This window comes from Mus caroli, chromosome 16, assembly GCF_900094665.2.
Source record: "Mus caroli chromosome 16, CAROLI_EIJ_v1.1, whole genome shotgun sequence".
NCBI classification, from domain to species: domain Eukaryota; kingdom Metazoa; phylum Chordata; class Mammalia; order Rodentia; family Muridae; genus Mus; species Mus caroli.
Window position 1 is genome coordinate 26,520,178 of NC_034585.1, and position 18,154 is coordinate 26,538,331.

At 43.3% G+C, this 18,154-nt stretch overlaps 1 protein-coding gene across 1 annotated transcript in view; it reads right to left on the bottom strand.

Moving 5' to 3' along the window:
• Window positions 1-18,154, bottom strand: part of Atp13a4 (ATPase 13A4) — a 130,881-nt gene that overhangs the window by 72,656 nt on the left and 40,071 nt on the right. The window contains exon 3 of the mRNA XM_021184681.2: window positions 10,191-10,364. Coding sequence (XP_021040340.1) covers window positions 10,191-10,364 — 174 coding nt within the window. The remainder of the gene's footprint in view (window positions 1-10,190; window positions 10,365-18,154) is intronic.

Genomic DNA, 18,154 nt, shown 5'->3' on the forward strand with positions numbered 1-18,154 from the left:
CACACACACACCACACACACACACACACACACACACCACACACACACACACCACACACACACACATACCACATACACACACACACACACACACACCACACACACACCACACACACACACACACACCACACACACACACACACATACACACATGCTTCCCTTAAAGATAACCAGTGTTAATTAAATTATGTAAAATGTAGCAAGGAGAAAGTGCAGTAGTTGTAGCTGGGTCTGGTCTGTTGGTTGTCCTTAAGAGAAAAACTCCCTGAGTCTTCATTCTTGCTATTTCCTGGGTTAAGAACACAGTTCCTCTCTTTTCTCCTCAGTAATTGCATAGCTAGATCATAACTGTCCTTTAAGGCCCAGCTCAAAGGCTCACATGCTGATAACCATCCTAGTTTCTCTGAATGAGCCTTCCTCTAAATCATCAGAGGACTCAAGGTCCCTGCCATCCTGGGCCCTTTGACATCCACCTTACTGTGTCTCTTTGCATGTCGGTGGAGATGCTGTCAAATGTATGCCTGTGGTCCAAACAGGCAGAACTCAGAGTCTTAGAAGGAGAACGAGACAGACAAGATATAGGGGTTGAGAGTAGTGTGAGATTGGGAAAGAGAAAGGCAGGAACAGGGAAGAAGAGAGAGGAAAGAGAAACAACCTTACTACAACTTTAAAAGTCAATGAATTAATCTTTAAATAAACGAATTAATTAAAAACAAGTGAAGATGCTGGAGCCACAGCTCAGTGGTTAAGAGCCCTGGGTGCTCTTCTAGAGAACATGAGTTCAATCACCAGCACACACATGGAATCTCACACCCTCTGCAACTCCAGTTCCAGGATCCAACAACTTCTGGCTTCCATGGGCACCATCTATACATGCATTCACAGGCATGCAGGCACACAAAACACCCACTAAAAACATTTAAACCCATTAAAACATTCATTAGAAACAAAACCCAAAATAGTGGTGGTGGGGGAGAACAAAACAGTGAAACTGGATATTATTCCATGCAAGGGGAGAGATGATAAAATCAAACATACATTGCACATAGTAATATTCAATGGCTGAACACGGCTGAATTGCTAATCATCTGAGCTAACAGGTGTGTTCTGGACGTTATGTGATAGATTGAGCTAATAAGCATACTGTAGTGTTATATTTAGGTCTCTAGAAGTCATTCTGACATAGTTCAGTATTGCGCAATCTGGTCTTCGAATTCATCAGGTGTAGAGAGAATATCTTGTGTACTGTATGGATGCATCTCTTGTCAATTAAAAATCCCATGGCCTATAGCTTAGGCAGGAAATTGGAGGTGGAACATCTGGGAGGTGGTGAGATTTTTCTGGGATAGACCCTGGTGAGGGAAGATTCACTCTGGAAAAATATGAGGAGCCAGAAGCATGGTACATGAGCACAGGTAAGCAGTCACATGACAGAATGTAGGTTAAAAGAATTATGTTATTTTCGTTATGATTTAGTCAGAGTAGAGCCTAGCTACATGGCCATGGTATTTATAAATATATTTTGAGACTGAGTCTGATTTTTAAGAGCATGAAGCTGGGAGGAAGAACCAGATCTAACTTGTACAGTCAGGCTTTACCGGAAGAAGCACTATGGACACAAAGCACAGACCCAAGTAACCCAAGGTACCCCTCATCGCTCATCAAAGAGGCTTCTCTTTGCAATAGACAGAGACCATTACAGAAAGCCACAATGGTTCAAAATGCAGACAGCAACTGTCTGTGGAGTGCGGAACCCTAACAGATACATCTACAACACCACTCTAACACGTGAGGTTCGAGGAACACTGTGGAAGGGGTGGGAGGTGGGGCAGAAAGATTGTAAAAACCGGAGGAACATGACATGTCCTACCAGATTATATCTTCTATGTAGAACAAGGAAGCTGCACCCGTGAAATCTCAGCAGTACACACGCCTAACCACAAGCTGAACAATGACGCCACCATTTGCCATGCCAGCGTGGATGATAGAAACGGCACGGTGCCCCACTTCTGGATGGAGAGCTACTGACAATTCATGACTTCTGTTAGGGGGAGGCTTAGTCTTTCTGGATGAGCCCCTAACTGGTTATCTAATACCAAGTGGTTGACTCTAATACATATACATACCAGCAACACTAAATAGACTCAGCCGGGTTGCATTTCATATTTATATATTGTGTATATGTATATATACATATAATAATTATTATTACAGAAAAAGAATATTAAAGAGGGGGTAGGAAGTAGATCCAAAAGGAGTTAAAGGTAAGTGATAGGAGACAAATATGATCAAAATACATAAAATTTTCAAAAAAAATAGAAATATAACATTAATAGAACTGTGTTTCTAATAATGGTTGTTAAAACACTTAGCATTTATTATATTCAGGCATATTGTGATGCATGTATAGAATTTTATTTAATGCTTAGAACCCTGGGAAGTAGGTATTTTGTCTGCCCATTTTATGGATAAAGGAGTAAAGGAACAGTTGGTTTAGAACCAGGATTTGACCCCTCTCTATTTCTCTTCTCTAGCACGCCCTCTCAGCCTCTGGTGATCTGAGCTTATTTAAATACACAACTTGACACAATGTTGTATCCTGTTTAACTGGTATTGCCAAAGAACACAGTTTCTGCTTTCAAAAAAAATGGTCTGGAGAGAGACCAGCAGGTAGAAGCACTCAGTTCCTTTGCAGAAAAGCCAGGTTCAGTTCCCAACACCCACACGGTGCCTCCTAGCTTCCTGTCACTACAGCTCTCTGTAAAGTGATTAGACCAAACTAATTCTCTAAAACAGTGTAACTCAACCTGTGGGATGCCCAAGACCATCAGAAAACACACATGTTTACATGAGAATTCATAACAGTACCAAAATTACAGTTATGAAGTGTCTACAAAAGTAATTTTATGGTTGGGGGGGACACCACAACATGAGGAACTGTAGTGAAGGGTGGCAACACTGGGAAGGTTGAGAGCCACAGCTATAGAAGGTCTGAACTTTCTATACGTCTGTATTGTCAAACAGGTTTACATCATTTCTACAAGAGAATTAACCAGATCAGTCCCTGAATCTAAAAGAACAGATTCGCAAACCACGGCAGAGCTACTTATGTTTGACCTGGGCAAACAAATAGAGAAGTGGTATTCCTTTAGCTCCTGTAACCTTGTCCTGTTGAACCGGAAAATACCAGTTTAACATTGATAGCTGACTTCGAAGAAGACTCCGCTGCTGATCATACTCCATTCTTTCCTTAAAGCCACTTCACCTCTTGGAGTTTAAATCAGTATAACGGTCCTCAAGTTTAGACCAGTCCTGCCTTGTGGCCGGACCCCACACAAAGAATGGACTTCTGAGCTTGCCTTGGGAACAAAAAGGACCCATCCCAAAGGTGCAAATAGGCAATAGAAAATGAGGGCTTTTCTCTTAGAAGTGAGTGCGTGCAGTGCTAAATTCCACGCAGACCTCCATGTTGCTGAGCTGAGAGAGCTGGCATTAGCTGGAATATTGGCTTTAATTACAAAGTATGTACAAAGTCCTGTGTGTTAGAGAAATCACAGACTAGGCAGTGTCTCAGTTCTGCTAGGACTTATTGAGCAAAAAGGAGAGACATAAAGCCAAGAACTTAGATGATGAAGGTCTGCATGAAAGAAGAAAAAGTGGATACATGAGGGAGGAGGGGCGATGGGAGAAAGGACGAGGAAGAGGAGGATGAGAGAAGGAAACCCCAGACTAGCTCAGTCTGTCTTTGGAGTTTTGACTGGGAGTTTTGATGTTTGTTGTTTTCTGAGCAGACAGTGAAGAGTGAGTAAATTGGCTAATCACCCGTAGTCTCTGGAGCTGGAGGTAGTGAGAGTTAACCCCTGTCCCTTGAATGCCTGCTGCCATTAGTCACCTCCCTCTCTCTTCATATGCACTTCATGCACACACACACACACACACACACAGGTCTACACTACATGAGGAGGGAGGAACTCACCTCCCTTTCACTTCCCTGGGGAGGCAGTGGAGAAGGGTTAAGTATCTTCATGTTATGGAATAAATCTCTCTCACACACACACACACCAAGTTCACATGTTAAAACCCTAATTTCCAATATATTTGGAGATAGGGTCTTGAGGAGGTGATTAATGTTGACGAAGGTCACAGTTGGCACACTACTCCAGTAGGAATGATGTCATATGTGTTAAGGAAAAGAAACCAGAGGTGTAAGAAAACAGGAAAGGCTAGGTGACAAGGTGAGCCTACAAGCCAGAAAGAAAGGCCTCACCAGAAACCAGCCCAGCTATACATGCCTCCCATGCTAATTACAATGTTGATGGCCCTGTGTTCCATAAAGACCTCAAAGCTGTTTGTCAACACTTAGCCATTTCTCAGAGGCCAGCTCTAGTTCAGGCTTGGTGTCTTATGCAATGGTGATGTGATCTCCAGACAGAGAACATGCACCCAAGAGACCCATAATGCTGTACCCTCCTTCTTCTCACATTAGAATTTCGCTCACAGTCTTGAATCAAAATTGCTAGTGGAAACCATAATTATTTATTAGCAATTCAATGTCGCTTACTTAATTTGCTCAAACACATACTGAGCACATGCTGTGGCCATGTTCCACAGGCAGTAGAAGGGATGGAAAGTAAGCCTTGACCACTGGCCTCATGAAGCTTATAACCCAGCAAAAAGAAAGACATCTTCAGCACATGGCTTCATCAGAGAGATGCGTGAATAACCTAGGGCTCAGGGAGCAGAAGACTCGGGCTCACATTCTTTACCCACGTGGGTTCATCTGCCTTCACCGCTCTCTATGTGCCTGTTGCCATGAACCAGAATCACTTTTTGACTAACATTTTTGGACCTCTGGAAGGCCCTAAGAGGTATTGACTTGGCTAAATCTCTATTATGTAATCCTATGTGACCATTCATCTTTCTTAATAAATCTGCTCAGTAGTTTCATACTCATGTGGGTAATCTGAAGAACGCCACGTACCATGCCTTTGTCAATGTAGCCACCCCCCTCCCCCCACCACCAGACACCTGCCCATGAGCCAGGCCTGCGGTCAGCATCAACTGGTGCAGAGGAGGGAGGGAGAAAAAGACGAGGGACCTGTAAGCAGAAACACTGTTACTAACAGACACCCCTGCTGGACCTGTAGCCTTCAGGGTGGCATCAGCAAGGCTGCTTTGCAGCGTTTCTGAGACTATAGCCAAAGCCCCAGCTTTGTTCCCTTTCACCAGCACATCAAAATGAAGTGCCTTGATGTAGACCTCATATCCAAATCTCACAAAACTCTCCTCTGCAGATCAGAGGGCTTTGTCCATATGTGACATACAATGACGGCAAAGGGGAAATCATGGTCTGTAATTATAACAACGATATGGAAATCGCCAGGAGCATTTAATACACAGCACCGATGAATGTAAATCATGCTATTTGCATAGAAATGAAGCAACACTACAGAAACGGGTTAAAATTCACAAATGGATGACTGATGAATCAAATGCATTTTAAAATTTATGAAATAAGATTGTAATTACACTCATCTCTTGGAAAGAAAGATAAAAATCTCATGCTTCGCATTGCTTAATAAGAAAAGGAACTGAAAATAAGCTGAATACTAAGGATTTCCAGCAAGCACATCACAGCTTTTTTTATGTAGAGAAATGACTAGTTAATCAGTATCTGTGATAATAAACTGCAATCTTACTGGCTTGAGATTGATGATAAATACCAAACGTTGATATTTTAATAAGATAAAGAACAGATATACAATGCACTTTTGGGTGGGAGTCACTCTCTCCTCCTAATGGGAACTTGCTAGAACCTGACTATTGCAAAGTAATTCAAACAAAATATTTTACGTTGTCATTTTAATGCAATAACCTGGCAGCAGACTTTTAAACTATTGATGCCGAAAGCATATTTTTCTCTAAGTCTCAGATAGTTAGAACGTTGGAAATAATTGAGTTCTTGTCTAATTACATAAAGACCAATTTAGTAGCTCATTTATTTGGAGAGTCTCTGGCATAACGAATCCATTTAAGATGACACATAAGAGCAGGTAATTAAAAATTAAAGTTGAAATCAAGATGGAAAAGGCAAGATTGGAGGGAGTTAAGACTTCTCTGATTAGTTCTGGAGGAGCGGTGGGAGGAACTTGACAGAGTCCCTGAATCAAAGAACAGCATTCTATGATGGGTACAGCTTCCAGAGCTACCAGGGAAGTGTTGACTCTTTCCAATGAATGTCCATTTGCAAATACAACTACAGAAAAATGAGAAGAGACCACCTAGCTGTGGAGAGAAAGGTCTCTGGACTCGTAGAGCACTGCCTCCTGCACAGGCAAACTAAGCCCAGCAAGACGAAGAAAAATGCATCATCTAGATGAGCAGATATGCCTTGAGGGTAGTAAGATCTCTTGCATAGAAAGCTTTTGGAGGTTCGGGAACAAGACATACACAGACACATGCGTACTCACATACACACACACACATATACCCATGTGTGTACACAAAGACACATACACCACAATACATGCACACATGACACATACAAACACACAGTTACATACATCATACACACAGGCACACAAACATACAGAGAGATACACACACATACACACGTATACATATGTACACACACACGAACACAACACACACACATACACACACACACACACAAACACACACCACTGGTCTTCTATTATCTAGTTCACAGTTTGTAAATGGTTTTTATTTACATAACCAATCACCTCACATCAGCTCAAGAAAGATTAAATACTTGACTAGTCACCAGTCCCGTTCTACAGATGGAGTAATCAACCTCCTGAAAACCCGCTAACAGACTTAAGGGGCTAGCACCAGAAGTCTGGCTTTTGACAGCCAGTCCAACAATCTGCCATCTGCCTATGCCGTGGTACCTTTCTTCATTTCTATTCGTTAGTGGTCTTCCTCCTCTTTGTTTCCTTTCCACCTGCTTTCCCTGCTCCATCTCCTTCATTTTCCTGCTTCCCTTTTCCATTTCCTTGCCCATTCTCTCTGATTTCTTTGTGTGCCCTAAGTCTTCCAGCAGCATGGGGCACAGTGGCACAGGCAGGCCAGCCAAGGATCCTTAGAGCTGAAGTCTCTGAAAGGCAGAGGGCTCCTCTGCTTCTGAGCTTCTGCTTCTACTGCAGCAATGTTGCCCTCTGGGAAATAGTTTAATGTAGGTTCGAGTTAAAAGCTTTCATGCTACAGGACCAGAGTATTATAGGTTGTATGTGTGTGTGTGTCTCTGTGTGTGTGTGTGTGTCTGTGTGTGTGTTTATTTGTAGCTCTCTGCTACTTCACTATGAGCATAGTTCTTGTTTGTTTGTTTAATTTGTTTACTTTACACCCCTATCATAGCTTCCCCTCCCTCCTGTCTTCCCAATCCCTCCCTTTTACCTCACCTCCCTAACTCCATCCTCTTTTTCACCTCAGAAAAGGCTCAGAAAAAGGGAGGCCTTCTGTGAATATCAGCTCCCCTTGGAACACCTCATTGCAGTAGGACGGGGTGCATTTTCTACTGAGGCTAGGCAAGGCAGATCAGTTAGGGGAAAGGAGTCAAAAGGTGGCAACAGAGAACAATCTGTGCCCCTGCTGTTAGGAGACCCACATGAGGACCAAGCTGCACAGCTGTTACCTATATGCTGAGGGCCAAGGTCCATCCCATGCATGCTCTCTGGTTGGGCAGTTCAGTCTCTGTGGCCCCATATGAGGCAAGGTTAGTTGATTCTGTAGGTTTTCTTGTGGTGTCCTTGATCTCTCTGGCTCCTTCAATCCTTGGTCACCCCATAGGGTCTTAATTCACATGGGAAAATGTCCTACTAAAAGGATCCTGAGCTGGGCATGCAACACAGTGATGTAATACTGGCTGACCACATTCAAGGCTCTGGGTTTATCCTCACCAACATTAAAAGGAACCCCAAATAGTATTCATTCATAAGTGTTTGTGTCTCCGTTCAGCCCAGAAAACACACCTGCCTCAGTAAAACACTAAAGCCGTGTGTGGAAGTCCACTTGGCTAAATCTGTTCTGTTTTGTTTGCCCTCTCCGTCCTACATAAACACCTATGGCTAAGTCACAGATCGAGTATCTTGGACTCTCTTCCTCTCCCAAAGACCAAGTGAACTGATAAATGGAAGTTCCAACTATTTATAGCAATTCTTTTCCTCACTGTTTGACCCTTTGCCAAAGATCACCAGAGACCTAATTAAAGACACCAATTCTTTGGACCCCCAACCCAAATCCAAAAGATTGCCAACTCTGAGGACTTGAGGATTGGGACTTGCAATCTGCTTCTGAAATCCTTCTAGTCATTCTGATGCCCCTTGAGATCGGAGCCCCAGTGAAGTGAATGCAGTAGAGCAGAAGCAACCCTGGATGCAGGTCTAGGATGCAGGGAACTTTGTCCTGGCCTCCCTTTTGAGATGCGGTAAATTGTATCATGTCCTCAGAGCTTCACTTCCTCACCTGTCAAATGCCTGATGATAGATGCCTGGCACTTTTCTCTCCAGAACATTCTACATGTCTTCATGATAAAAGCCTCCAGGTACACCTCTGGGTTTATCCTCACCACCACTAAAAGGAACCCCAAACAGAATTCTCTCATAAATGCTGTGTCTTCATTCGGGGGCCCAGAAAACACACCTGCCTTGCACGGGTCATTCTTTCTGCATAACGTTCTCTGGATTTCTTCAAGTACAGTTTATTCTTCAGGGATATCCAATGAAATACGGTTGAATTCGTGAGGTGACTCCTAAGCTCCCACTCATATGGTGGTCCACATATAAGTGATTTGTGAAGGAACCAGGATACAGTTAAAGGACGGGGTTAGGCTGGTTCCCTGATCCAAGCTAGCAAAGAGAAACCTGACTAGACTTCTGGGTTAATGAAACCTTAGCTCAAGCTGTGTTAGATAGCAGGTTTAGTGTAGTGCATTTGAGAGTTTTGTTTTCTCTTTTGTTTCATTTGGAGGCGGTGAGCTGTTTCTTTCTGATTGACCAGCTGGAAAATGTGCTGCTATTCTGCTCTCTGGCTGCATAGATAAAATGCTTATCTAGAAAGATTGGTACTTATAAAAACGTATTGTACTCCCAAAGGAGCACTGATTCTCAACCTGTGGGTCGAGACCCTTCTGGGGACTTGAACAACCCTTCCACAGGGAATCACATATCAGATATCCTGCATATCAGAGATTTACATTATGATTTATAACCGTAGCAAAATTACAATTATAAAGTAGCAACAAAAAATAATTTTATTAGTTGGGGAGGTCACCACAACACAAGGAACTGTATTAAAGGGTTGCAGACTTAAGAAGGCTGAGCACCACTACACTAGAGGTTGATTTCTCAAAATTGGTTGTTGCCACAGGTCATTTGTGACAATGCTTTATTAGAATAATATGGTAAATTAGTCAGGAGAGAATCCTCCAAGAGATTCCCTAAAAAGGAAGGCCAGGTCAGCCTGTCAGTCACCCTCTACAGATGCAGGAACTCAGTGTAACAGATAAACAAGCAAGGAAGCCCCTCCCCTTGGGGACCTGGCATTCCTATGGGGGTAATGTCTGTGGCCTCAGTGTCAGGAGTGTCACAAGGAAGTGACATGAAGATATACAGAAAGAGCCCCACCTGATGCCACAGCCTTGAAATAGCAGAGAGTGGCAATGACCTCACAGACAAAATGGCTGCATTATATGCCCAAGGATTTCTGCAGAACAGGACACAAGCATATCAAAAACTATGGCTCTCTCCAATCAGTAGAGGAAGACAGCAGCTTCCTTAGTGGGCTGCTCCTTGTCTCTCAAACTCCCTTGTCCCTCTCCCAGAGCCATTTCTGTGGAAGCCATAGACATGTATATACCAGGCTTGAGGTCAAGGGTCATTAGGGATTTGGAAATTGTAGCTTGTCGCCTGACTCACTACTCTACACTACCCATTATTTCAACAACCAACACATTTACATTCGCTTTAACATTTGCAAAAGTAGCAATTTTAAAAGACTACCCTATGAAATAACCCTTCTTAAGAAATTCTATGATAGACAAATTCCTAGGTTTTAAGCAGGTGCACCACCTATGGGAGAACCTACCCAACTTGGGGCCATATTCTCCCAACCACCTTACAACACAACATCCGAGAAAAGAGACACCATCTCCAAAAACAGATGTATGCTTACTGTTGTCTTCAGCAACACAACATCCGCTTCTTGCAGGGAACATGGGACACAGTTTGCCCATACACGCCAAGCTGGTCTCCAATAAAATACCAATGGGAGCATTCCAAGAGAGAGGATGGATCCAATGAGACAAAGAGCCTTCCGACAGCCTTGAGTCTGATAGCCAAATATTTCCTGAAAGAGAAGAGAACAAAACAAAGTATTCCAAGTGTTGGTCAGCAAAGATAATTGAATACTACTTAAAGGGATGAAATGGAGGCAGGGAGTAATCTGGTGAGGGAAGACAGGTCGGGGGAGGGATGGTAGAAAAAATGAAGCTGGATTCCTGACAAAGAGTTTCAGACATGATTCCTGACCTATGAGAATGAACCTTTTAGCCAAGAAAAGCAGTGTCTACCGTCAGAACACCCACCTACCCTGGGCCAAGCACTATCTCAGGTGCTCAAATACATGGTCTTATTTAAGTCTCCCGGTCATCCCTAGTCCTATATTATTCTGGAAATGAGGTAATATCCTCCTTATTGAACAGATGATGCAAAGGGGCTCAAGGCAGCTGATGCACTAACTTGTCCCAAGCCACACTGCTGGAATATTGGTGGCTAAGCCTTGGGCAAACCCAATTCTATCAGCTACCACATATTGACTTTGACTCCAAATATTAGCAGGAATGACCACAGCCATGTGACAGAAATACTAGTTGATGACAGTGGCTACATGATACCAGTGACTCAAGGGTCAGCAGGCTCAAGAGCAATTGGAGCAGGAAGCAGGCCTTGAATTTAGAGTAGTATCTAGTGAAGGAATTTGACTACAAGGGGATTAATAGCCAACTTGCTTTAGGGAGCTGGAGGCCTAGCTGTCTCTCTTCCAATGCCCTTGTTCAATAACAAAAGAATTTTCTACCCAAAAGGAAATGCCATGGTGACCATTGGTTGTTACACAGCTGCTATGTGCCTTGAGGGATAATTACTAGAGTCTGAAAAATGCTCATTAGAGGAGGAGCCTCATCTCTGATCTACCTGTGATTATCTAGACAAACTTCCTTCTGAGAGCTATCTGGGACAAAATAGAAAAGCACTTCTGATGTTCCTGGTCTGAGTCCCATACTATGATATGCCACAAACTCAGAGGGAGACCTCATGCTGGTGCTAAAGGCTAAAACTGAGACAGGGAAGGTGCTGGGCATTCTGGGTAAAAGTACAACTGAATTGAGTCACTGTGGTTTCAGAAATCAGTGTTCCTGACTAATAGACACGTGCACATCCATAAGCTGTTTGTCACCCTCAAAATGGGACGGTGATAGCACAGACTTTCTGTAGAGTGGAAATATCTGAATATGTGTAAGTCTACCTCAGAATCTCTCTTTCGTCTCTTCCTTTTCCACCTCCTCTTCCTCCTTTTCCTCCTCCTCATACTCCTCTTCCTTTTCTTTCTTTTTCTCTTCCTCCTCTTTATCCTCTTCCTATTACACTACTGATGCTGCCGCGGGTGCTGCTGCTGCTGCTGCTGCTGCTGCTGCTATCACTTCTCCTGCTGACATTACTGTGACTTGGCCCCATTGCCCGAACACAGACATGATCCAAGGTCCTGTTTTACTGGCCGTTAGATCTAAGAAGTCCTAGTATCAACCCTTGTGCTTTTGCTAGACCGTCTTAAGGTAACAACCACACTGAACATCAAGCTTGATATCAGCAAATTCTCTGTCTCATGGGATGAAGGCTACATCTACAGAAAAGGATCTATGACTCTTGGGTGAGGGGTACTCCAGTATGTAATTCTAGCAATTCCTCCCTACCACAATTGTGCAGTCATAGGGAGCTGAAAGGCAGCTTGCTGAGTTATCTAACTTGGTAGGACTTTTCTGAAATGCTCTGAACTTACTTTGCAGTATAGATATCTCCCCCGACTGGAAGCCCTTTGGTCAAGCTACTGTCCAACTCTGCTCCACATTCAATCTGCAGCCATACTCTGTTAACCTCACTCGAATGGGTGAGCCTGCCCCAAATCCTTCCCATGTCCTCTTCTGGTGTTCCACATAGTAGAATCCACAGCCTTACATAAACCAGCTTCTACGTCCTGTCATTCTATCACTTCCTAAAGGTAGTATGTAAATGTTTCCTTCTATGGACAGTCAAGCCCCGTGGGATCTGCATGAGTTACTCTGCGCTGATGTGCAGACTTCACTGTTAGCATTTGAAAGTGTCCTCGTGTTCATCATCAAGAAAGAGTAAGCAGCAATTGTCACCTTCCTTCTCTAGTTAAGAAAGCTGAAGGTCTCCAGAAGTTAGGGAACTACATTATCATATTTAAAAAGGTTTTACCAGCAACTGGTAAGTTATTGAGATAACAATACTAGCAGCTAACAGATCTAGGTGTTGTAGACTCCTTCTCTGCACATTTCACAAATACCCTACTTTGTTGGAAAAAAAAAACCTAACCATATTTCCTAAGGCACAAAGCTGATACATAACTTAAAACTAGCTTTGCAACACACAGCTCCTAATTGATCTCTTCTTCCTCTATCCTTAATTTCAGTTTAATCTATTTTAAAAGGTTTGTTGGGTGTCATCGAAAGAGCAGATATATGCTGCACCATGAGAGAGTGAAACAATGTCTATGACCTATGGAAGCTCACTAGATTGGAGGAAGAAAGAAACCAACCTGTAAGGTTAAGCAGAGAGCAATGGAAAGCTCAATAGAAGGTGGACAAATTCCTCATCATCTAAACACAGTCCTGGGTGTTACTGTTAGTGCTGTTACCCATCCTAGAAGAACAGGAGTGGACGGTGTCCCTGGCAAGCTATCCCTCTTAGGCCACCCCTTAGTTCCAAAGCTGGTGAACACTGCCACTTCCCTTAGTGGCTCGAGATCCATGAAACAGTCTTAAATTTTCTTAGAAAGGGTCCAAAAAATGTGCACAAGGCATGTTCAATTGTTCCGTATTGAGGTAAGTTAATTGCACTGACTTGAATGAATTGCATGACTGGAACTATTAACAGATACATGGTTAAGTTGCAAAAGTTAGTATGAGGTCAACACTACTGCCTTGTAATGATTTGCATAAAGTATCTTCTGTGTCTGGGAATATGCTTGAAGCAATTGTTCTGTCTCTCTTGTTCTCCCACCTACTGTCACCGCCCACAAAAAAAAAAAAAAAAATTCACAGGATAAACAAATAAATAGCATTAGAAAAATGTCCAAAGAATATTATGCAGTAATCAACTCATAGCAGGCTATATGCATTACAGAGCAGTACAGTATGGCTCTCTATATCTTCCACCCACAGATTCTTCTCCCCATAAACATAGAGACATATACACAGGCTCCACAGGCACATTCCAAGGCTCGGTTCTAGAAGGTTCATGAGGCCTACTCAAGCTGATCTTTCAGAGTTCACTCTCAGAAATGTACCTGTGAACATGTCACAGTCAAGGACTTGGATAATGCAGAATTGTCATAACTTAAGCGTGTTGTTACTTCCTATGACGGTTGTAGTCTACCATGTCCAGACAGATTTCCTGAGCTTGGCACAAATAGAGGGTTCCATTTTCTTAGCAGGGCTTCTTTCTTCTCCACTTGATCTGGGAGCACAACTCACACTCTACCTGAGGCATGTCACATAATTCCTGATGAAATAACAGGTTCAATTTCCTGGAATTCCTCCATATGCAAATGAGGTATCCCTAGCCTCAGCCAATGAAAATGCACCCTAAGAAGAACCCCTGTCCACTCTCCAAGGTTTATATATGGCCATGGTTCGCCACAAGTATGTGTAGAAGCCCACACCAAATAAAGGTTTGTGAACGAACTAAGATCATCTCAGAGAGCTGTTTCAGTAAGATCTTTGGAGAAGCCCCTCCTGAATTGCACAGCAGCATCTAGACACCCTGAGATGGAGGAAGCAGAGGACTCAAGAACGGGATGCTGAACCACAAGTCGTCCCAATCTGTATAGCACATGGCATCGTGAAGGTGCAAGTGAGAGTACCATCTAGAACAGGAGAGTGACTATCTCCAAAGAATCCTGATATCATCATGTAAGGTCCCCACGAGTCTGCAGGGTAGCACTCGGCCTTTGAGTCCCAGGACCTCCCAGAAGAATGAGCCTTCATAGGGAGGAGACCCAAGATCAGCAAATCTCAGGAGCTGAGCACATCAAAAGAGAGAGATGGGTGCTGCCGTCATGGCTACCAGGCAAGCCCGTGTGTTAACTCCAACGACCTGCTGCTCCCAGACGAGCCATTTCCACAGTTGGAATTTTTCTGTGTGGCACTTAAAATGGGCTCTAGAACCTTCTTAGACCATCCCTCAGCCTGATCATTATGTACTTCCCAATCATACTACGGTCAATCTTACTAGCCTAGACAACTTTGCATCTCCCTGCAGACTTCATTAAACATTTGAAAGTTTAAAAAGATCAAATTTTTAAGAGTTTACCTCCCTGAAGATAATCTCTCTTTCCCCCTTATTTCCAAGTGTTGGGTGTGAAAAGAATGTTTCACTGGAATTTGCATGTGTTATGGCAGATTTGTTAAGTGGGGGGTGAGGGGAGGGGGTGACTTGCTTTCCTGCTTGCCTCTACTCTAGGACCTAGGAAAATCCTGTCCTAGTAGTTTCTAATTTGCCACTCTTAGGCAGAAGGAGAATTCCATAGGCCTCTCAGCTAATTTGAAATTCAGATTCAAGTGAGAAATTCCCAGCCTGAACAACCTAACCCAGAAATCTAGAGAGGGAGAAAGTAAAAAAGGTTTGAGGTTTGTTTGTTCATTTGTTTGACTTGGCAAATAAGGGTTTTTTTTTTAAATTTTATTTTGCCGGTTATTTCCCCAGTTATTTTCACATAAAAATTGTTATTCATACATCTTCTTTTGAAATACACCTAAAATTGTGAAACTGCTATCCCCGGATTCTTACCCTGTAAAACTCAGCTGGAGATCACAAAAAGACATGCACAGAATAACTCAAACTATTTAATGAGTTGGGATGTTGTGTTGCAATCTGCCCACACCATGGGATTTCAAGAATATGAACTTTTAGTAAAAAACAATAGAAAAAACAGGTGCAAAGGATTACAGCAGCGCCATAACATTTTTTTATGAATTTTAAAACAAATTCAATTTAAAGGGAGATAATGAACACATAGACAAGACAATGACTCCTCTGTAGGAGAGGAAATACAGTCCTTAAAGTGAACAGCAGTCAAGCCCGGTGGCATAGATCTGTAATCCCAGTACTCAGGGAGCTGAGGCAGATGGATCATAAATTCAAGGCCAGCCTCAGTGACAGAACACCGTAGAAAGAATATCTTATGTCTGTATGGATGTGACACCTGTCAATAATAAATATGATGGCCTGTGGCTTAGGCAGAAAAGAGGAGGCAGCACATCCAGCAGGCAGAAAGGATTCTGGGATAGAGCCAGGTATGAGAGATTCACCAGGGAAGATGTGACAAGACAGACCCGTGGTACCTGAGCACAGGTAACCAGCCTCGTGTCAGAATGCGGATTAGAATAAATAGGTGATTTTAAGTTATGATCTAGCCAGAGAAGAGGCTAGCTATATGGCCAAGGTATTTGTAAATATATTTGGAATCTGAGTCTTATTTCTGGTAGCACGGGGTTGGGAGGCAGAACCACTTCAAACTTCTACAGAACACTGTACATGGTGGTGGGTTCATCATAAGCTAATGTAGCATATGAACAAACGATGTGAATGTATCGTGAATTCAAGATCATAGACGGTCTAGTTATAAACCCCTGAGTTCTTAGGAGGAAAGGTCCAAAATGAAGCAGCCAAAATGAGACCATAGGTCCCTCAACGGAACAAATGCTCCTCCCACTTCCTTATGCTCCTCCCACTTCCTTATGCTCAGCCTTGCTTTCTTTTCCCCAAGCCAAGGCCACCCGTCAGACAGGTCCTGTTTTCCTTCTCATTGATGAAGGAGCCTTCTCTTCTTCGCTCTCCCTGAAAGCCAGTGAATGATTGCCATTCAGAGTGATGATGTTTTCCAGAGGGCGTGATCACTCTTAGCTTGGTAATGTTGCGTCTGGAATACAGGGTCCAAAAGCCAGGAACCGTGTCTGGCATCCACACTGCGGAGGACACTCACTTTTATCCCCATAGTGGGAAACAGCGCCAACGTCCTTGCTGCAGACACTTAAGCTTTTCTCACCTAACCTGAGAAGATCCTTAGGTCCTAGTGCCTACGATGGCATTCTCAGTACCTGAAAACTGGAATAGTTTCAGTTTAGAATCTATGGAGGGAAAGGATACATACGCAATGCTAACTGACCACTGCTACGATTTTAATATAGTTTTTAATCTCCTAAGGGTTTGTATGCCCAGAGCTTGGTTTCTAAATGGTATTATTGGACAGGTGCAAGCCTTGTCTATAGTCACATCACCCTGGGCTATCCAGTCTTGTTTGATTTCATTCCTTAGCAAGGTTAGACCTGGTTAGCATTTTACTGAGAGATAGAAGCCTTCGCTTCTGTGCATACCCCTAACATCTGCCATTGGCCTCCTGAGTCTGAATTGCCAACCTCCAAAACTAGGAGACAAATAAGCCTGGGTTTTTTTTTTTTGGGCGGGGGGGGGAGTAGTTTGGTTTGGTTTGGTATGGTACGGTTCTGTTTCATTTGGTTTGATTTGGTTGTGAGTTGGTTGGTTGGTTGGTTGGTTGGTTGGTTGGTTGGTTGGTTAGTTAGTTGGTTTGTTTAGTTGGTTGGTTATCAATAGCCTGCCTCAGGTATTGCAATACACTGACAAGGAGCAAATGATACAACCAGCATTCTCAGTAGTAGTTATAATACAGATCAGGAAACTGGGGTGCTGAGAAAGGAAGGAAAATCCCCGCACGATTCCTCTTCCTGCCTGAATGTCTCACTTTATCCTAGCTGGTCCTTGTCTGGCTTGCCCCACCCCACCCACCCACCACGACTGTTTCCAGTTCCTTGAAATCCATGCTCTCTTTAGCCTCAGCATCTCCAGTAAGACTCAGAGTTTCATGTAACCTACTTTCACTTCCTGGTTTGGGATGTGGCTTGTCCCTCTTGCTCAGCCCTGGAATGCCACCTATCTAGTCACAGCTCCCCTTCACAGGATCACTGAATGAAACAGAAGAGCAGCACTTCTGTCTAGCACCAGATCCAAGGAAACCATCGTGAAAACATTTCCATGCTGTAATCCCTGGGACAAAGTTTAACTTCAGTTCAATTAAAATTGACTACTACGTCTAGGGCCATGGGTAAGATATGTCTGCCAAAGATAAATATATCACCTTCAAAGGTCTAGCAGGAGAGAGGATGGATTTTAAAATAGCTCTAACTCAGGACAAAAAAGAAATAAGTGCCATATGGAACACACAAAAGGCAAAATTAGTTTCAGATGATAAAGAGATCCTACCGAGATGATAATTACCAAGCGCCTTGCAAGAGAATGGCCGCTTGAAATTGACTTGGAAAGAATTGGTAGAATTTCAATGATTGAAAAGGAGAATAAGAGAAAGGAGATTCGAGTAGAGAGACTAGCCTCCAAAAAGGGAGCCGAGGACAGACACCTGGAGTACTTGTAAGGACAAAATGACAGTTTGTTGTATGACAGGAATGTCGAGCAAAATTTTAAAATGCAATGCTAGAGCTGGGCACGATAGCACACACCTGCAATCCCAGCACTTAGATGCAAGGTAGGAGGGTCATGAGTTCAAAGACACCCTGAGCTCCATAGTGAGGTCAAAGCCTTGCTGTATACTAAGACCCTGTATCAAAAAGGGGGGATGGGGGAAGAAGGGAGAAAGGGGAGGGAGGGAAGTGAAAACAGAGAAGGGGGTAGAGAAAAGGAGAGGAGAAGAAAGGAGAGAAGAAAGAGGAGAGGAGACGAGAGGAGAGGAGGAGGAACAAAGGAAAAGAAGAGGAGAGGAAGAGAGGAGAGGAGGAGAGGAGAGGAGAGGAGAAGAGAGGAGAGGAG